The sequence below is a fragment of the Ischnura elegans genome, chromosome 6, assembly GCF_921293095.1.
Source record: "Ischnura elegans chromosome 6, ioIscEleg1.1, whole genome shotgun sequence".
Lineage (NCBI taxonomy): Eukaryota > Metazoa > Arthropoda > Insecta > Odonata > Coenagrionidae > Ischnura > Ischnura elegans.
In genome coordinates this window covers 54,193,331-54,214,411 of record NC_060251.1, presented here as the reverse complement: position 1 = coordinate 54,214,411, position 21,081 = coordinate 54,193,331, and the positions used below count along the sequence as shown (strand labels likewise).

General features: G+C 36.4%; 2 protein-coding genes across 3 annotated transcripts in view; one reads left to right on the top strand and one right to left on the bottom strand.

Annotated features, from left to right (window-relative positions):
• Nucleotides 1-3,222: 3,222 nt before the first annotated feature.
• LOC124160704 lies at nucleotides 3,223-5,976 on the bottom strand. 2 transcript variants are annotated; one of them, XM_046536686.1, is made up of 3 exons: nucleotides 5,799-5,976; nucleotides 5,304-5,462; nucleotides 3,223-5,163 (listed from the first exon to the last, which is right to left on the bottom strand). In XM_046536686.1, the coding sequence occupies exons 2-3, from the start codon at nucleotides 5,444-5,446 to the stop codon at nucleotides 3,342-3,344; spliced, it is 1,965 nt and encodes a 654-aa protein (XP_046392642.1). In that variant the 5' UTR covers nucleotides 5,447-5,462; nucleotides 5,799-5,976; the 3' UTR covers nucleotides 3,223-3,341. The 2 variants fall into 2 exon arrangements, with proteins under 2 accessions (XP_046392642.1, XP_046392644.1); XM_046536688.1 differs by lacking the exon at nucleotides 5,799-5,976 and having other exon boundaries at nucleotides 3,223-5,174; nucleotides 5,304-5,394.
• A 4,295-nt stretch (nucleotides 5,977-10,271) lies between these two features.
• The window catches only part of LOC124160703 (maternal embryonic leucine zipper kinase-like), a 49,665-nt gene continuing 38,855 nt past the window's right edge, over nucleotides 10,272-21,081 (top strand). The window contains exons 1-10 of the mRNA XM_046536685.1: nucleotides 10,272-10,663; nucleotides 10,788-10,938; nucleotides 11,030-11,139; nucleotides 11,250-11,403; nucleotides 13,038-13,144; nucleotides 14,998-15,165; nucleotides 16,156-16,368; nucleotides 16,885-17,047; nucleotides 18,391-18,582; nucleotides 18,773-18,845. Coding sequence (XP_046392641.1) covers nucleotides 10,514-10,663; nucleotides 10,788-10,938; nucleotides 11,030-11,139; nucleotides 11,250-11,403; nucleotides 13,038-13,144; nucleotides 14,998-15,165; nucleotides 16,156-16,368; nucleotides 16,885-17,047; nucleotides 18,391-18,582; nucleotides 18,773-18,845 — 1,481 coding nt within the window. The 5' untranslated portion in view covers nucleotides 10,272-10,513. The remainder of the gene's footprint in view (nucleotides 10,664-10,787; nucleotides 10,939-11,029; nucleotides 11,140-11,249; nucleotides 11,404-13,037; nucleotides 13,145-14,997; nucleotides 15,166-16,155; nucleotides 16,369-16,884; nucleotides 17,048-18,390; nucleotides 18,583-18,772; nucleotides 18,846-21,081) is intronic.

Here is a 21,081-nt window from a genome sequence, read left to right as displayed (position 1 = left end):
TAGGTTGACGCGCCTAAATGACGAGAATCTTCGTCACCCGTCCGGAACGTTCGGGAAAAAAATGACGAAAATTCTCGCCATCCGTACGCAACGTGTTAAGAGTAAAATCTTTGATAGTAAATTATTTCTTAAATTGAGTCCTGTCATACGAAGAGCTGCAAATATTTCGTGACAAATAACCTGTGTTAAATCATGATGTTGTTTGCAATATCGTCAGCTCTATGCTGTTGTACCTAGGTACAATATGAATTAATTTGAAGTATTAGGTAAGGATGTTTAATTTTACGATGATGAAAGCCATATCGGTAATATCTAAGTATGTATATGGCTATTGTATTAGTTTTGCTAGGAGCTAAATACAAACCACAACCCAAAAGGTGTTGACCTTCTTGAAATCAGTATGTGCATAGGCAGATTTAGGGATGGACCATGGACCCCCCCCACTCCAGATGCTTAAAAAATTGACAAAGTTTTTAATATGGATGTCATTGCATTCGTTTTGTTTGGTGTATTAAGGAGCCTAAATCATTTAATTTCATATTAATAACATAAGTATTAAAATAGAATATTTCGTTTAGTAATTGTTGTAACTTTTTTTTAATCTCAAGTATGAGAAGATTGTTTGCATGTCAGACCCTTGTGCCCCACTCAGAAATAAAACCCTAATCCACCTTTGAGTGTGTATGTGTACCTAATTGTAAAGTAGGATGCCTTCATAATGATTTTTTGTACAATAAATCCCCATGCAGTGACTATGTGGAAGGTTTGTGCATCATCCACTTCACAACCCATAATGCGACATTTTATTAATTAACTAAGCAATTCATCTTTTAAAAAGTAGAGTTAAGAATTAAGGAATTCAATTGTTATTTTTTAGTTGTTAGTATTCGGAAGGTTCAGGCGAACTTCTCACCTCGGGAATAAGATTGTTGCGTACAATCTAGGCCCTACAATGGCCCCAAACTAGGACAGAGAATGGGGGAATATGCCGTGGCCAGAAGATTTCAGGGGGTGGCAAAATGTAAAGAGTTAATTTAAAAAGTTTTTTAATTTTTCTAATTATATTATTTAACAATAACTATTAAATCATAAATTATTAAACAGTGATATTAATAAAATGTGTTACCAGTAAACATGCAGTGTGTAATTTATACTACCACATCTCAAAAAATAGCATATGGAGGTATCACATTTTAGTGGTAGGGGTAGAGAGGTGGATTAGGGGGTGGAGGGGTTTTGACAAAACTTCTAGTTCCGGCCCTGGGTATGTATATAGTGAACATCTTTAATTCTCCCAATAAGCAACAAGGTACAGCACAGAAAAAAAGGAATAAAATAGTACATACATTAGCACACCAAAGTAGGTACGCCACATGCATACAGCACAATAAAACAAAATACATACTAATATGTATTATGAGCAGACCCATGGAAATGTAGATCACAAATACATTATAACATTATTTTAGTCCCATAGGAATACTAATCACCTCATATGATTGTACATGAATTTATGAAAATCTGTTGAACAGTGTTAAATATTGTATTGCAATTGAACTGTATTTACTAATGGAATTCTTAGCCTGGAAAGTTAAGTGACTAAAGAGTTTTTTTTTCTTGCCAAGTGCTGTAAGGGCCAGATTTAAAAGTCATTTAATTGAGAATTGTATGGGTCTTAATGTATTAATTTATTCTGTGATCAATTGCACAAATGATTATTTTTGATTTTGAAATCAAATCTTTCATCAAAAATTTTATAGTATTTTTTGTTACATTCCTATTTTTTGTTATCTACATGGATTTTGTAATATCCACAACTAGAGTATTCTGTTTTACCTTTCATTTTGATGTAGGTATGCACCAAGTTTTTGTAGCTTTTGGCATTGTATTGCAGTTAAGTAGAAGTACTTATGGGTGTATTATTTTTGACTTAACATAGGGTATAGATTCAAGTAACTTAGTGAGGTACTAGGGATGTGCACCACTGATAAAATAAACCAAAGTGTTGGCTTTAAGTCATGGTTTGAAGTATCTTTCTATCGGAAAACCAATTATTTTATTTATAAGAATACAATGGTTCAATGAACATGGAGAAAAAAATTTTTAAGTCAAGACTCTCGAATGAGTTGCCGTTTCAAAGTTTGCTGTTTTTGCCCCCAGGCAATTTGGTAGCTTTAAATAAATTTAAATGCATAGAAAATGGAAATAATTGTCTTTTATCATTTGTTATTAAAAGGCAAATAATAAATGCAGTGCACAACCCTACTTTAGGATTTATAAATATGTATTAGTGAAATAATTTTCAAATCAAAATATAGGGTGTGCAGTAGTATACATCCTAACTTTTTTGTCGCTTTTACATACTTAGTATTTTTCAATGCTTTGGTGTTATCATTTATCCTTATGATACCAAATACTTAGGATTTTGAGAGTAAGAATGAGTAATCATTTATCCTTGTCAAGCAATGCTACATAAGGATGGACAAATACCAGGTATATCTGATATTGATTCTGATACCATCATACATCATGCTATTTTATTCTAGGTATAAAATGAACTAAATATCTCTCCACATTTTTAGCCATAGCCTCAATTAATAAAGAAACCTGAAGAATCATTTCAATAAAAGTGAAGTTTCATACGTGCATTTGCTTAGCAAATGACATTTTGTGTTATGACAACAAGTAATCTAATGGTTTACTGCCCACATTTTTCAGTCTCCGAAATTTCTGTTGCATTGGTGTTATTTTTTATTAATATTATGTTGGCACCATCTTATACAATGTTAACATTTGAATGTTATGTTGGAAGACGCAATGCTGAATTTAAATTGAATTCCAATGTTGAAAGAAAATATATTCCTCTCTCTTGAGACTGCTACTGCCATGTAATGCATATAGTTTTTGTTAAAATAACTACTATATTTTGTGACAATATTCAAGTAGGGGAGGGTGGGGCACAGTGAAACAAAAATTATTATTTTGCCTATAAAAACATTGCTTTTGAAAATAAAATAACAATGAAAATATATAAATGGTGCTTGTCATTTTCTTCACTATTCCTACTTTAAAAAATGGAATTATTTAAAAAAGCAATGGATTTACATCAATTTTTGTAGTGATATGTCAATTGTTTCACTGTGCCCCATGTGTGGGGCACAGTGAAACAGGGCCTTTTTTACTTATGGGGCACAGTGAAACACATTTTTTCAGATTTTATAATACCATTTATTTTTACCTTTGGCAATATTTTCACTAGAATGAAACTCACAATGCATGAATACAGTAATGGATTAAAAAACATGAAACAAACTGCACCTTAGTCAGTGATAATTAGAAGCTTAACGAACATCTAAATTGGCAAATGAAATTTTAAATGAAATAAACCTTTTCATTCTTGCAGTTCCTTTGCGATAAGAAGGAGGTGGTAAAACTAATTTAATGTCTTTCATGCTGACAGATGCTATATCTTCAATATGTGGGAAAAAAAATGAATTTGGCACTTTGGAACTTTTTCGTAAATATGTAACTTCAGCGCCATTGTGTTTTCTTGCTTCTTTAATTATTCTACCTACATAGTAGAATTTTTTCTTCGATGAAAACTCAATCAAAACATAATCACCAACTTTTACTGTACCTACTTTATTTCCAAAACCTTCTAAAATATCCTCATTACCTTCCAAGGGGTTTGAAAGTCCTCCCTCTGACGTGGTGTCTGAATTTTGATGGGGCCCCTCACAGTTATCAATGGCAACATTGGCATTAAATAAACTTCTGCATGATTTAGTTGCCTCAGAAGTTTTTTTTCCTATAGCTGTATTTTTCTTTTCCATCATACGGATTTTTTCTGGTGTGTCTGTTATGATCATACTTTTGCCTGGTTCTCTTTTCCTGGTTGAATTTTTCCTTGGAGCGGCTTTAGGATAGCCCTTGAACTGAGCAGGACTTTGAAAAGTTCTTTTATCTTCACCTTGACCATTGTTTAAACTGGAAGTACTTGCAGTTGCTCTTAATTCTTGGCTCAATAAGTCACACTCTTCAGTTTCAGGAGAAGGCTGGTCTGTTACAGAACTACTCAAGAAATCTGCCTCGGTGAAAATGTGCCTATTATATGGATATATTCCAGTTTTTTTGAATCCATTAATAATAGTAGCTGGAGTCATAGCCTTTTGATGGGCAAAATTGACGCATCCTGCAATATGGTAGATGGAAAGAGCTTTACCTGGATTGCTTTTGTTCCAGGAATCAACTGCTGCGGCATAATAGGTCTTAAATGGAGCATAACAGGAAACATCCAAGGGCTGTAATTTGGCACTGCAATGAGGTGGAAGAGTCACAATCATTATGCCATACTCTTTTGCCAAATCTATTACTTGTATACTAATATGGCTTTGGTGATTATCCATTATTAGCAGTGTAGGGTCTTCTTTACTTGTTTTTGTATGTTTGATGAAGTGCTTAATAACTTCAGGAAATATTTCTGCTGTCATCCAACCACTTTTCGATGTCAGTCCAAGAGAGCCAGGAGGGGCATTGATCAACATATGATCACTGAACTTGACCCTTGGGAAAACAAATGCAGGGGGTATGGTGTTTCCGGATGCACTCACAAAACAGCATGTAGTAACTAGAGTTCCCCTTTCACCTGCTGTTACATTATTTACCCCTTTGGATCCCTTTTCTGCAATCACCTTGGCAGACTTATTTACGACTGTTGAGGTACCAGTTTCATCTAGATTCCATATTCTGGAACCATCACCAAAACATTCTGAACGTCTTAAGGCTGCACCAAGATTGTCAAAAAATGTTTTCACTGTGTGTGCATTAAATGATGTGCAACGAGAAAGAGAACAGTTTTCAGGCTGCCGAATGCTTAAATTTGGATTTCGCTTCAAGAACAATCGTAGCCAGTCTAAACCTGCAGCAGAGTCATCATGCCAGTTTTTTGGCACTTGTATAGAGTTCACCACTGCCATTTCATAAGCTAGCTCTCGAGTGTTACGAGTCGACTGACCATAACAGAGTTTTGAGCATGTTATCAAATAGTCAGCCAAGCACTTTTCTTGTTCAGCTGTAAAAATCAATCTGGATTGATATTTTGGTGTCATGCGAACATGTTCACCAGTCCCTTCATCACTAGCCTTTTTTTGCTTACTCACATACCTGAAAAGAATCTTTTCAAAATTATTATTTGGAAAATTTGAATGTCAGTTTACGTTTACTGTTTATTTGAAATTTAAAAAAATTTTCAGAAAACTTTCAATGTTACAAGATGTTCACATGCAAAAAACAAATAAACATACCGACTGAGTGTTACATAATTGACATTACATTCTTTGGCTGCTTTCCTGATTGAATAGTTTTCATGCAGAACAAGATGAACTGCAGCGCGCATTTCACCATCTGTGAAGGATCCAATATGGCTCTTTCTTATTCTATTCCTCATTTTTGGAATCTTTATTCTGAAAATAATGAAATTCCATCAGAATAACAATAATAATTACTATAGTAATCCACACTGCATATTTCAAGTCAAATAGTTCTTCCTAAATGAGACATGGGGCACAGTGAAACATGTTTCACTGTGCCCCATTTATCTTGTTTCAGTGTGCCCCACCAGGCCATCTTGAATAAATAAACTTACTGCATGAAAACAAATGAAGATATAGAAATATGTTTGGTGGTCTCCAAAACTTAAGAAATGGTAACAGTAAATACAATGATAAGTTAAGATTTCCCATGAAAAGGAAAAGTTTGTCAGTGTGAAATAATTCTTTGGAATTATTTACTTTTCTCACCTTAAAATAGGTTTTGATCCATCAACAGGAGACTAGAAGAGCACAAGCCATGAGACTGCAGCAGCTGTTGTGGTGTTAGTTCCTTAATATAACACAGAGAGCACTAATTCATAGAATTGTCAGGAGGAGGGAAATTTGAATTGTTTCACCCTGCCCCATGTTTCACTGTGCCCCACCCTCCCCTATTGTATGTGAAGCAATTAAAAATGATTTTTAAATCAAATTGAGGTATTTGTTTTTATTTTTGTCATTAGTGGAAGTATCTAATTTCCCACGTTGTAGATTTAGATATTTACATGCATATGTTTTGCATATTTACTCTGTTATCCTGAAGCCGTTATAGCTTTAAAATCTAAATAAATATAAAATCAATAGGGTAGTTTCATTCATCAAAGAAAACGAAAGGCATTGATTGTGATTCGTTACCCACCATTAGTGTATTCATAATATACAAATTATTTGGCTTTAGAAATACCGGTTTAGACGAATGTTAATGGTCAATTTTAACCTCATTTGAAAAAGGCCAGTTTGGCGGCAATGCGATGCCACTCCACGTGACGTCACAGGGACCTAGTTTCTATACGAGTAGTCAGGAGTTTTACATTGTCTGAGATTACCAATGCATCCATGAGGCACAGAGCTCAGGGAAACATGTCTTAATAATCACCTATTAAAATTATCTATGGTCGGAAAGTTTTCTTCGTTTGATAGGGTATTAATAATCCTTATTTAAGCCGAGTGCTACCTGCTAGCATCCTGCGTCGTGCCTCGCCCCATGGTCCACACACCGACAGCGGGAACCAGAATGACGGAACATAGCAATTTCCCAGCATTCATAATTAGCCGTCGTGTTTTTGCGCGCATGAAAATTTTAACGCTAAAAATAGATATCGTCATGTAAAAATCTAAAAGCGTGAAATACGTACTCCAGGAGTAATAATATTTCGATTTAGGCAATAGAAAAATATTAGGAAACCACCCTATTAAGTGGTACTGATTTTGCTTAAAGAATTTTGCGATTTTTGCTTCTAAGGGGGTGCAGCTGCCCCCCTGCCCCTCGCTGAGTACACCCATATCATCAGGTCTGAACATGTCAAACACCTGAATATATATTAACACTTTTACTGCCAGGCAGTGGCGGATCTATGGTGGGGGGTGTTAAGGGGGCTATAGCCCCTCCTTGGGTATAGAATGGTAATCTTTTTCCGACCCCCACTACTGCTGGAATTTTAACCCCCACTTAGCCCCGCCCCCTTGTCCCTATCCTGGATCCGCCACTGCTGCCAGCCCATTTCAGGTGGGATATGTGAAGACTGCTAAGGCTATTTTCTGGAATTTGCAAGATATCAGTTTAAAAATTATTTTAAGTATTTAATTTTAGCAATTGTATCCAGATTTTTACCCTTTGCTTAAGATATATTTAGAGCTATGAATCATAAATGGGTTATGGGATGGTAATTATGATACGATAGCCGTTGAAACAGCCGCAGTCATGAAATATGTAGTAAAGTAAGCTGTGGCAGTTTTTGCACAACCAGCGAGTAGTAGAAGGGTTAAACCATCCAGTCTTCTGTGGTCTTACTGGAAGTGAGGGTGGAAGGGACTAAGAGTTGAAGGGTGGGGGAAGGATGAGAATTTGTGCTTGAGCTGGGAAGGAAAGGGGATGGGGAGAGGAAGACTAGATGACCATTGTTGAGAGTAGTGGCATAACTATGGGGGGGATGAGGAGATAGATCCTGCCCCTAATGCATTAGAGAAATAAAAAAATATTTGAAAATACTATCTAGTTTTAACATGTAATAACTGTATCTACTTAAAGTTAAATCTTTAGTGTCAAAATTATGTGAAATTTATTTCCAGGCATGTCATTTTTCAAAAATTTTCTCGGGATGGGATGGCCTGGGTGGGTCGCCACTCCACACCATCCCATCCCCCCAAAGTATATTCCTAGTTATACCACTGGTTGGGAGGATTTGTTTTGGAGAATCTGTGGGAGGTTGAGAAGTGGGGAATGGAGGGGAAGAAGTGGTCATTGATAATGGATGAATTATTTTCAACCTCTAACAAAATATATATTTGTTCTAAACTATGGCTTATGGTGCAGCTAGGTCTGCAGGTTCTCTGCGTCGATACATCTTTGTGATGAATTTCGCTGGTGTTGCAGCAGGCATCTTTAGATTTGAAGTGAAAGAAGTTTGAAATTATCCCTTTGAAAGTACTAGATTCATTGCTAGAGAGAACCATTTCTATCCCCAACTTATACAAGTGGCTATCAAAATACCTGAAACTTTTAATTTTAACACGGAGAACTGGAAGAGACTTCCATAAACCGACCAATCACGATGCATCTGGCCAAAACCAAGGCCTATGCAAGATGGGCAAAAACCTGCATCCAACACTTCAAACCTAAAGACACTTGGAGCAGCACCGGTGAAACTGTCATCAAGAAGATGAATCGGCACAGATGACATCCTGGAAACATAGCTGTACCACTCCACGGAAGCCTCCATAAACATTATCCCACATGGGATAATGTTTATGGAGAGCTTGTGGGATAATATTTATAGAACAACATCCTTTTCTTCTTGTGAGCCATCTCTTGTTATGAAGTCTGCCTGATTCATCCTCTTGTCAGGAGGTGGGCTGCAAAATGCAACTTCCCTTCCTTCTTTTCACTTACAATAGGTATAACCATAGAGTATATACTTACTCTATGGTATAACCTACCAGAGCACAGTAGAAGGGCTATTGAACACTTTGGTTAATTTGGTGAATCAGTGGTAAATGGTTGAAAATTAAGTGTGATGGAATCAACATGGAAGAACATTGATGTAGCATTTTGAAGAAAGGTAATTACAACTGATGACTTCAGGCTTTACTTTGTGAAACCTCTCCATGCTGGAAATAAAGAAAAATAAAACTTTGTAAGGTTCACCATCATTTTAACATGGGGACGACCCAGGTTTCGTAACGTGGTTACATCTTCAGGTGCACCTGTCCTGAAGATGTAACCACGTTACGAAACCTGGGTCGTCCCCATGTTAAAATGATAGTGAACCTTATAAAGTTTTATTTTTCTTTATTGTGCCACTGCTTGTATGAAATCTTTTGCTCTGCTGCTCAAGACTTTCAGGACAGGTGCACCTGAAGATGTAACCACGTTACGAAACCTGGGTCGTGCCCATGTTAAAATAATAGTGAACCTTAAAAGTTTTATTTCTTTATTCCCAAAGATAATTACTATTGAGGTTCCACATGTTATTGGCTCCACTTGAGATAAATTTCCATAGGTCATAATTGGATGAAAGGATTAATAATTAATACATCCTTGTATGCAGGGGCACAGCTAAGAATTAAGGCTAGGGGCGTTTTAGGCACAACTAATACTTATGGGTGTGGGGGTATGGCATACCTGCGGGTAAGCAGGAGTTACGGGGGCCCTCCTCCAGAAAAAAAATAAGAATAATGTTTCAAAATGGCGAGTTTTACAGCTTAATGTGTGATATTTGATTAATCCTAACGCTATTCTATAAGTATAAATACTTATCCAATTAAGTAAAATGGATTAAACTAAAAATATTTCTCTGAGCTCTGGGGGGGGGGGGGGGTGGGGTTATCCCCCAAACTCACCCCCTCGCTGTGCCACTGCTTGTATGAAATCTTTTGCTCTGCTGCTCAAGACTTTCAGGTTTCTTTATACCTGCCAAGAATAACAATCTTAGCACCTTGCACATCATAGTCTTTGAAATTTTGGTTGTTCTCGAAGGCTAGCTTGATCCCAAGGTGCTTCTCAAGATTATTTGCTTCGAATGATGTGTTGTTGGTTGCGAGAGTTAACAGTATTAATTCATTAATCAACTGATGTGCCACTCCATGAGGAAAGGAGACGTAATAATGTACCATCATGTTTACTTGAGATATTGTATCAGAATGATGCCAAAATTATTATCAATGGGGACCTATTCTAGAGCTTTGTTATGATTAAGTGACACGGTTTTTCACGGTAGAGGTTCTTATCTGTAAGAGCTGTTGCTTGAGATCTTCCTTGGGTCATTAGTGGATGAAAGGGTTAATGATAAATTCTCGAAGCCACTTCGTGAAACACTTCTCCCCGGGCATTTTCCCTAGTTTGCAGTGTTAATTTGATGAATTTATAATGAATTTAACTCCTTTCTCACGACTGCATGAATTGGAATCAGGATTATTAGTCCATAAAAAGAATTTTTTTATGGAAATCAATGACGTTTATTGGCGTGAAACGTCAAATACTAATTGAATGAAAGCAAGTGAAGTAACTGTTCACACAGTGTCTATTTGAATTGGCGGAGTGAATGATCATTCTCCCGAAAACGCTTTATGATTGGAGAATTTGTTTATTTACGCCACCCAAGGATCGCACGGTGTCGGTTGCGCATTTGTTTTCCCACTTTTGAGACGTGCAATTTCATTGGTTCTTTCAAGTAGTATCATCATTTGAACATTTCGGAGTAACTGTGGTTGACTCATCAGGAAAGTGTCATTCTTATACCGTATTGATTATATTTTAGTTAAAATGTTCGATTTGGTGTCATGAATGTGGATGCATTTACCAGCTCTTTTGATTTGGTCACTTTATTCGTCGAAAATTCGTTTCACATTAGTGTGATTTGAATCCATATTTTCGCCAGCCACTGGCGTTGTTTTGATTTTGAAAATTCCAGCAAAATCAGTGTGCAATGATTCCTGATGAATTTTCAATGCTCGAAGAGCATTATGAAATGCACGAAACTATCGGAAGGGGCGGTTTTGCCAAAGTTAAGTTAGCAACTCACGTTCTAACTGACGAAAAGGTAGCAATTAAGATAATCGACAAAAGAAAATTTGGGGTGAGTCCATGATTGCTTGTTATTCGTATTTAATAAGAGTTTGTGATAATATATTCATTATTCCGCGATATATCATACATTTGGGTTAGCCGTTTTAATATTTTAGTTCGCTTGGACATTTCAGGAAGATTTACCCAGGTTTATAACTGAGGTGGCTGTCATGAAAATATTAGATCACCAGCACATATCTCGGTTATTTCAAGCTCTGGAAACAGATAACTATATATTTATGGTTATAGAATACTGCCCTGGTGGAGAGTTATTTGATTACATAGGTGAGTTTCCTTTTTCCGTGAATGGAACACCTAATATGTCTGGCGATTAATCTATTGATGTATACCAATGTATGTCTTTGCTGCATTTCAGTCGAAAAGGACCGTTTGAGTGAGGAGGAATCAAGAACATTTTTCAGGCATATTGTTTCTGCTGTTGGCTACGTTCACAATCTGGGCTACTCTCACCGAGATCTAAAGCCTGTAAGTTGTTTTTAATGGGATTTTGTACACTATTGGTTGAAAATTTTCAGCAAAATTTCCTATTTATAATGCTAGTTTTAAGCATTTACTAAACATAATTGGTGTTTCAGGAAAATTTATTGCTGGACGAAGATAAAAATTTAAAACTCATTGACTTTGGTCTGTGTGCAAAGCCGGTTGGTGGCATGGACACGAAATTGGAAACATGCTGTGGCTCTCCAGCGTATGCTGCCCCAGAGTTGGTGTCAGGAAAAGCCTATCTAGGTAATAATTTACTTATTGTAGTAGAGTACTCAATGATTATTCGTTTCTTTGTCTTTTATTGATTTAATCCTCCTGATACAATGTAGAATTCATAATATTCGTAAAATTCATCGTTACTGGCAAATAATTGTGGTTCTTATTTCTGTGGAAATAGTGACACTTTTGAGAAATTGCATGGTGAGTAATTTTTAATTTTCTGTATTGCAAGGAATAGTCAAAGAATATTCATGTGAGCACCGTGGAGAATAACGTTTGCTGTTGCTTAGAATAATTATGTTGTGGTTGGTGCGTACGTGCTGAATTAGTCTGACCATTCTGTTATTTGTGTTATGAATGTGATGTGCTTACCTTCATATTTCCATCGTTCTTATAAGTTGGGTTATTGAAACAAAGACCCAAACCAAAGATGAATTTCATGCAAATCATTGAATATTAGCTGTCAAAGCAGCCTAAAGGCTTCTAGTTTTGCACACCCCAGATGAAAAACACCATTTATGGTTAACAATCCTGAGAAATATTTTACTCTGCATTCATCGTAGTTCTTTATGCTAAATTTTTCATATCAATGCGTTAATGTGGATCACAGTTAGTTTTAAGCAATTAGCATTTTATAATTTACTTTAGTGATGAGATGAGTGTATACCGGCATCCATTGCCATGAGAAATTACTATCTAGCACAGGTTGTAGAACTTTAGGTAAATGATGGGAGCTTTTTTCATCAGCAAAGTTTTTCTGCCATGTAATAATCTAGGATTTTGGTCATTTGGATTTGATGTATTTGCACAAATTCAAGATGAAGTTTTTTTCCCCTCCTAACTCATGCAGGAAAGAGGGCTTGTCTTATGATTGGATGACAAATTCTTGACTTCAAATGCAGGTTGAATGATATAAATCATGGATACCTGAGTTTGCCACCGGATAGCTTTGAAACAAAAACTGATATTATAAATAGCAGCGCCAGTTAAACAGTAAAACTTGCTTAAAACAAATTTCAGGGGACCATTATTCTATTTTGTTATAAGCAGGATTTAATTATATCCATTATGGAAATGCATCACAGGATTGCTGGCTAATATTTGGAAAATCGTCTTTATTTTAGCAACAGATCTGTTAAATTTGATGATATCATCCCACTCTTTCCATCAAAAGGTGGTAAAGGGAAGGATTCTAAGATTAATGGTAGAACTATGTGGTGTTGACCACACGTAAGAACAACTGATGATAATCTAGGAATGATTAAGTATCCAAGATGGCTGTCATTTCTTTATAAAAGAGGAAATAATTCCCCTAGGGACCAAAGAATAGTTTGTGATTTTGGGGATTTCCTATCATCTGAGCCTGTCACTTGCAGGGAAATTAACATTGCCAATAATAGGGAAGTCTATCACCTCGTTGTAGGCGGGATTTTGTTGCAAGCATGGTTGTTTGAGAGTTGCATGAGAGTTTTACTGTATTTTATTTTACATTTGAAACAAAATATACATTTTTTGGCACCAGAGTAAAATTCGGCTGGCACCGATCAGATGTCAGGTACACACTGTAATTTTTCACCGGTTGCAGCAATTTAAGGAAATGATGGGCGATTGTTTTGTTTATATGTTAATGGATTTTTTACTCTATATTTTATTTACAGGGTCAGAGGCTGATATTTGGAGCATGGGTGTCTTACTGTATGCATTGCTGTGTGGATTTCTTCCATTTGATGATGAAAACATTGGCCACTTATACAGGAAGATATTGGTGAGTAGACACTGTGTATATTTACACACTTGTGCCAATTGCTTTGAATCACAATAGAATCTGGTTATGTGGACTACTAGATTTTAGGCACAGCTACTTAAATGGGACATTTTAAGCACTTGGTATTTTGCAACAAAAATATGATAGAGAATTTCTCATAGAAGTATTTTCAAACCAAATTACTTTTTTAAATTTAGTTAATTTGATTTCAATTCCAATGTTTTGTCTTTACTGTATCTTTCTCGTATAATACTTATGTTTCAAAGTTCATCTAGTAAAGATTTTTTGTATGCAACAATATGTACAGAATTGCAATTGATTTCTGCAGGTTATCCCCCCAACAGACCTCTTGGGTCACCTAAAGCTTCAAAAATGGTTTTGTATCTATAATATTTACATGTTCAATTCATATAAGAAGCAATAAATATATTATTATATACATAACAACCAGAGCAGTAGCCAATTGAGAAATGATCCGGCTCACTCTGGTCAGTGAAATACAAATCTGGACTGGAAGTAAGGGAAGTTGGATTCTGGTCTGGAAAAAAATTAGGGCATAGACGTGAAAATATTAGTAGAATGCACTGAGCATTGCTGCGTTTGAGTGTCGAGGTGGGCATTTTTTCATTTGCATTCAGATAAAGAGAGATAAGAAAGCAAAGTTGAGTTAATTGGTGAAAAAAAAACATTGTAATATGGCTGATCTGAAGGCCAAGAGGGCAAATTGAGCAACTGAGAAGGCTGCAGAAATAATGCCATTCGATGACCATATTACTAAAATAATCACAAGCCGGGGATAAGTTTTTTGTGATGGTTTGTGTGATTTTTAATAACCTCAGGTTTTTAATGGAAAGCTGATTTTACAGTTTCTGTTTTTTTTTATTTTGAGTGGGTATGTTACACTTCTAGAGTGTTTGAAGATCATTAATACCCTAGAGCTTTTTCCCGATAAGTTCCTACATAAAAGTTATTTCCCATTAACATAAGTTTAGGAAATGACAAAAATTAAACTTGAAATCAGAAAAAAGTCAGGAAAAGCAAAACTTGGTGGTCAGTGTGAATTAGCCTGGGGTTCCTTTAGTTCAGCTTTTTAGCTCAACTTTTTCTTTCCGCGACCCATTTTAGCTCATTCTTTTTAGCCGCGACCCCCTAAAAATGGTCGTCCAAGTTTAAGTACGTTGTTCACCATATTATTAGTATCTCGCGACCCCTTTCCGAACGGCCTACGACCCCCTTGGGGGTCGCGACCCCCACTTTGGGAACCGCTGCTCTAGTTAATTGGAACGAAAAGCCAGTTACACGGGCCATGCATCTTTATTTTTAATATACTTTCATACTGCTTATCTGGGCAATTTTTGAATCCTAGAAACTTGATTATGCTCAATATGCCTATCCATTGAATTAATCCTGAGCATTTATCCACTTTTATGATGTATATGGTTGCTTTTTAAGTTTTAAATTGACTTTTAAATATTAAGAGGCTGAGAAAAATATTTATTACTTTTTAATCTACTTATACTCATACATTCAGGAACATATTTTTTATTTCAATTGAGAGCATTAATGCATTATTAGGTACACTGGAGAAGTCATACTATGAATTAGGATTTGATTGGTGTGAAATCATCTCCTTGCCAGTTATAATTTTTAGTTTAAATTTTTACTTTTACTCTACTTTACCATAAAAATATTGTATCCTGTTAGCATGCTAAATTTGGTGATGATAGGACAGTTTTGAGAGAGTAATTGGACTCCTGCTTGCTGGATATTAGAAGTTGGATAAACTTCAAATTCCAATCCCAAAGCAAAACTTGAAGGAGTGCATTTGTTGCTGATAAATCCTTTTCTTGCAGGGAGGACATTACCAGCAGCCTAAATGGCTTTCAGATGAGAGCAAGAGGCTAATTAGATCAATGCTTCAAGTGGATCCAAAAAAGAGGATTTCCATTAAAGAACTTTGTTGCCACCCATGGATTATGCAAGGATATGATGCACCAGTGATGCTTGATACTCGACAAGATGTAAGATTTAATACATTCTTTTAATCATTCTCCATTGTCCTTTAATTAAGGGTGGTTGCATGTGCAAGTTAGGCAGATTTTTGTAATCCTACTTTTAATTTTATTCTTTTCATAAGTAGTGGAGTTAAATGCTGACGGACACAAATCAAATAGTGGACCAGATAGAATCACCAATAAATTTGGATCATACTGAACTACATAATATTATCATCAGTACGTGGTTCAAATATTCCTTCAACTGATGTAGCATAAAATGGAAATTTGTGTTTGACCACTACACAGATTATAAAAAGATTTTCTAAATTGATGAAGATTGGCATAACAGTATTTGGGATAACCCCTGAATGCCCTAAGTTTTTTCCCGTGCAATTCTCTAGTATTATTTAATTGGATTAACTGTATTTGCATAAATCTAAGAGGAAGTTTTTACCTCCTATCTCATGCAGAATAGGTTAAATTTTTATGTTTACTTTTACTCTATTGTACCTATTACTTATAATTGGATGAAAATTTCTTGACTTCATATGCAGGTTGCATAATATAAATTATGGATACCTGAGTTTGCTGTTGAACAACTTTGAAAGAATAGCCAATATTAAGTAGCAGCACACTAGCTTAAATTATTTTATTTTACAATTTACGACAGGAAAGCAATTTTTGGTATCAGGAAAAAATTTATAACCAATCAGATGTCAGGGGCACTTGGTAATGTCTGCGAATAGTCTCTAAGGTACTTTTACTAAGAAATTTTACTTCAGTCCTCATTTGACATCAAAATATTTTTCCACTATACAGGGTTTGTAGAATAGACTGGTTGAGTATTTCACTCTCATTTTATTTGGAAACTTTAATATGGCATCGTTTATGTTTGGAAATGGCTAAGTCTGCTGTACGAAAAGGTTTATTTGTATGAAAGGTGAAATTGTGACAGTTTAAAATAGCTTGTCTATTACCCTTTATGCCTTATTTTAATCGCATGTGTTTTTTCAGCGGTCAATATTAGACGAGGAATGCTTGAAGGAGATGGCCAATTTCCGAGGAATTCACAAAAGCAAGATGAGGGACATACTATTACAATGGAAGTTTGATTTTGATACTGCAACATACCTGCTACTAATACAAAGGAAAAGGAAAGGATTGCCTATTTGCTTGTATAGTGTTGTTCATCCGTGGACTGAAATGGCCTTGGGTTATGATGAGAGAGTAAGTGCATTAACTAGTAGCCACTCAGTAAAATTAGTAAAATGCGTGGTATAGGTATTACGCTGAGACTGCATTTTGTGAGCCAAGTGAAGTCATGTACATATGTTTCGAAAGAATATGCCTCCAGCATTACTGTATAAGGTAGAGGCGATGTACGTTACTGTTATTCGCCCTATTTTTTATCAGTATTTTCTGGAATCTATGACCTATGAAAAAAAAAAGTGCTTGCTTCGTGGTTAGTTGACTAGAAATAACCATATTCTTTGGTGGCTCTCCAACCATGAAATTTGTGAGAAAATGGATATGGACTCGTTTATTTTATGAGCTGGTCATTAGTGCCTCATGAAGTACTGACAAATAATTATATGCCTGTTTTCATGAATACATTCCATGATGCATTTGGCTCATTTTTTTAGGTTCATGTGATCTTATCAGTTGAAGTTTATGTGTATGAGTTATCATTCATAATTTCAATATCCCATTATGTATTTATGACTTTTTTTTTGGTCTTTGTAGAGGTCAGATTTCAATCCTGACAACATGCTGCTCTCAAATGGGGTTATGAAGGTGGACTCATTGAAAAATGTCCACTCCTCTATGGAAGGTGGTCTAGATGATGTTCATCTATTGTCAATGGGAACCGAGTTCAGCACTCCAGCCAGAAGCAGCGACGTTTTGAGTAAGTATTATCTCAGACCTCATGAAAGTGGAAATGCTCTATTGAAAATATTGAGAGTGATAGGATCGCTTTGCACTCATTGCCATGCTATGTGCATTTTTGAAAAGCGATTTCAATGCACCGTACGGTGCTGTCATCAATGGCATTTAAAGCTCTCACCTGACAAGCAAGAAATCATGGGTTCGAGTCCCATCTGGGTTGGTTGCTCCTATCCAGGGCATGGTTGTTCGTGTACCTTTAATAATTAATATGTTGCAGTAAACCACAACGTAAAAGGCCAAGTATGTGCTGTTGTCAGTGGTATGGGGATAAAATATAACATAAAGTAAGCTTCCACAGAATGGACTGGAGCCTCTTCTATATACATAGTCCCTTGAGTCAGTGGTACAGTGAGGGGGGGTTTTGGGGGATACAACCCCCCCAGAGCTCCGAGAAATTTTTAAGTTTAATCCATTTTACTTAATTGGATTGATATATTACTAATAGAATAGTGTAAGGATTAATAAAATATCCCTCAGAAAGCCATAAAACTCACCATTTTTAACCATTTATGTATCTTTAAATTCCACAATTTATTACCTAATGTCGCACCTACCGCTTATCTATTCCATACCCCCATACACCCCGGTATTAGTTGCACGTAAACCCCTCCCAGCCTTAATTCCTAGTTGCACCCCTGCCTTGAGTCCCTATTGCTGGCACATAGACAACTTGCTGTAATTCTTGCTGTAATTGAAAACTTGCTGCATGTCAGCCATGGCTCATTGTAGTTAGGTATGTGTACATATATCTCTTATCTTGGTTTTACTTTCAGTTCTTCCCATTTGTGGCTATGATCATCATTGTGAATGAATTTTTGGCACAGTTGTTTTTGAACTAATGTTTTGTGGTGCTGCTTTGACTAAATCAAAAAAATATATCATTTATAATTCTTCTAGGCCAATGGATGTGCCAGGAAATTTCCTTATGCTAATTTTAGTTATGATTCCTTCATCAAATAGGTGGAACATTCTTGGGATTCAATATTCAAATGCTTAAATAAATACATAATATATATTTAACTGGCCTGAATTCCCATTTGAAGTATGATGAGGGCTCTAGTGTAAAGGAAACTAGAGTATAAGTTAATGATTGAAATTCTGCTCAGGCAGTGGATTAGGCTGTGTTGATACATATGTGATAAGTAACCTGTGATCAATGGTGATAGGGATAGGGTTTGCAACTTTGTAAATTTATACTTTTTATCTTTAGTGCGTGTTCTAATTTATGCAAGGATTTCTGAAGTGGTTGTGCTTACAATGGTTTACCTATTTATCTCTAATAATGGTCTTTTAATACTTCAGATGACAGCGGCAATTTGGATAGGAATATAATCAAGCGTCCAAATAAGGTGTCTGTAGTTTTAAATAAGCCGATTGATGATGATTTCGACGCTGAAGAAAAGGAAAATTTCATTGCACCAAAGGCTCCTATAACTCCTCGAAAAAATAAGAGGATGATAAAAAGCCCTGGTTTAGAAGTTACTCCTAAAAAATGTAAGTTATATATGTACATCTAAAATTATTATATAATTTTTAAATTTCTAGCGTTAGTTTGTGTTTAAGGATACCGCTACAGTTGTAGATATTTTTTTTAAGTGCAAGATGACAATTTTGTTTGAAAAGTTTCTTTTCAGCTTATGGTTTTATCATGCATATGACGACTATTGCATCAATTTATTTTTAGGCATAACAAAGTTATCCCCAGCAAGGTCTATAGACAGTGCCTTGAACTTCCAGTCTCCTACTCCTTGTGATAGGTGAGTTATTCCTTTTTTCAGTGCATGATTGAAATTTTAAACCTTTATAAATGGAAAAATTTTTGCAGTATAATTATCTGGTACATCTTACATAGTTTATGTTAACTAGCATCAGGTTCAGAGACTATTCTGTGGTAAATTAGTGGTGTTGGTATCAGGGATGCCGACTTACAAAAAATATTGGGGGGGCACAAACCGGGGATCTTGCCTTAGGACATTTTTTAAATAGTGAGTTTTAAGTTTTTTAAGCATAATAGTAGAGTCAAATGATCCACATTAGAACCCTGACCACTTGAATCTCGATATCTGGACACACTGGAGAAAATCAGCAAGCCTGACACATTTTTCCTCACACCCATAACGAATTTTTGAGGGGGCTCGGGCTCCCTCAGGCCCCATGGAGTCGGCGCCACTGGTTGGTACCACTGTTAATTATCCTCATTAAAGCAATTTCCTATGACCTACCCTTACTTATTCTGTCCATTTTTCTTCCATTCTTTTCTCCGCTCATATGAAGCACCAGCAGGCTTTGAAGTCCTCTTTCCACAGCACATATGCTTCCACTCATAAAGCATTGTACTCTGGGTCTGGCTCTTCTCTAGCCTTTTCTTTATTACTCTTGCATAGAGATCCTATTCATTCCAACAGTTTTTTGTATGTGGCACCATAGCATGTACCAAATTACAATTGGCTTCTATCTTTCGATCTTTCTGGAATAGGTGCCCCCAATGGGAGTAACTACGGATTAACATCATTAGCACAGCTCTAGAGGTCATTGGAATTCTCAAGCCTTCCCACCATGTTTAGGTTGTGCCTGTAAGGCAAAGATTAAAGATTTAGCATTCATCTAAAAATTCCTATTAACGATTACAAAATATTATTTCTGCGTTACTTTAATTGGGGTAAAAATACTCGTTTGTATTACTTACCAGAAAAGATGTATTGTTTAATTTGACTTTGCACATGACACAGGTGAAGCTGACTCAACTCTACTGTAATGTAGTTCTTCATTCATTTAATTTTGCAAATTAATTAGGTTGTGGAACACAAAAACACATTTAATTCACTTGATTTCAAACATAACCTCCACCGCTAATAATTCTAATTTTTTAAAAATTTGCAATGATATTTATAGTGAGATCATGTTTTTACCAAGTATAGATAAGCGATTTTTTTAAAAGAAATTTTTTGACACCACCCAATTCACCCTGAGAGGTGCCGGAAGGTCATTTCAGTGTGTTCTGGCTAAAATTAAGTGCTGCTCTAATGTATTTATGTTAGGTTTTCCATGGTTTTATGAAAATATATTCAGGCTGATATAAAATTTTCCCATAGTGACTGACTCTGGATGAGGTGGTAGATAGTGCATGAAGGCCAAGGGTCTCAAACTCCCTCTAAATTTTTGGGACTTAAACACCATCAAGTTTAGCTCCTCCAAATGAATCCCCTCCCACAAAATGCATACCTCTTAGTGAGATGCCCTCACATCTGCAAAAAAATTTATGCCTAAGGCCTTGCTTGAGGCGATCTCTTGCTCAGAGGAATTTTCCCCTCGAGGGTATATTATTTTGTATTTATGGGACTGTGGTAGCCTAATGGATTGGGCGCTTGGTTTCTAATGTAAAGGTCCCAGGTTTTAATCCTGGGAGATGCCCTCAGATACCCGGATACAGAAATCATCAGAGTTTGAGTTGGCTTAAGGAGAGGAACTGGTCCCATAACCTGAGAGTGAGGAATTTTCTTTTCCGGGACGGGCTGTATCCTCATCTATCCAAAGCAGCCACGGTTGAATGAATGAGTGAGATCTGGAAAATGTATGAAAAAGGTCCGCATTACGAAATTGGGTGTCGATGGCCACTCTGTCAGCGCGGTATGTTTGTTTTGCGATACGGAATCTCTACTAACGTAAATAGGGAGTATCCGGTGTGGGTAATGAATTTTGGGCCCTTCGTGCAGAGGAACTCGACCGGTGCGGCGGTGTTCCGTGAATCGGAATCCTCCCGGACCGCCATAGACCACGCGGGAAACGCTCCGCGGCCGACACCCGCTTATTGGTCGCGGCACCCGTTTATATCTTCCCCGGTGGAATAATGGAATCGCCTAATGCGGGTAGCAGTATCTCGGTAGCCTCTTAAATCCGGCGTCGTCGTGGTTAATCTTTCCCCGAGGTCGGAATCTGGTCTGTAAGGGGGTGGAGCGGTGTTGATGTATCCTTTATCAGTCATGCTTGTTGGTC

What these genes read in the sequence shown, in the direction of transcription:
- LOC124160704 (XM_046536686.1), bottom strand. Translation starts at nt 5,446, where the DNA reads ATGAGGAATAGAATAAGAAAGAGCCATATTGGATCCTTCACAGATGGT. An exon ending in AATTATGTAACACTCAGTCG is followed by an intron (nt 5,164 to 5,303) that starts GTATGTTTATTT and finishes GATTCTTTTCAG; the next exon opens with GTATGTGAGTAAGCAAAAAA.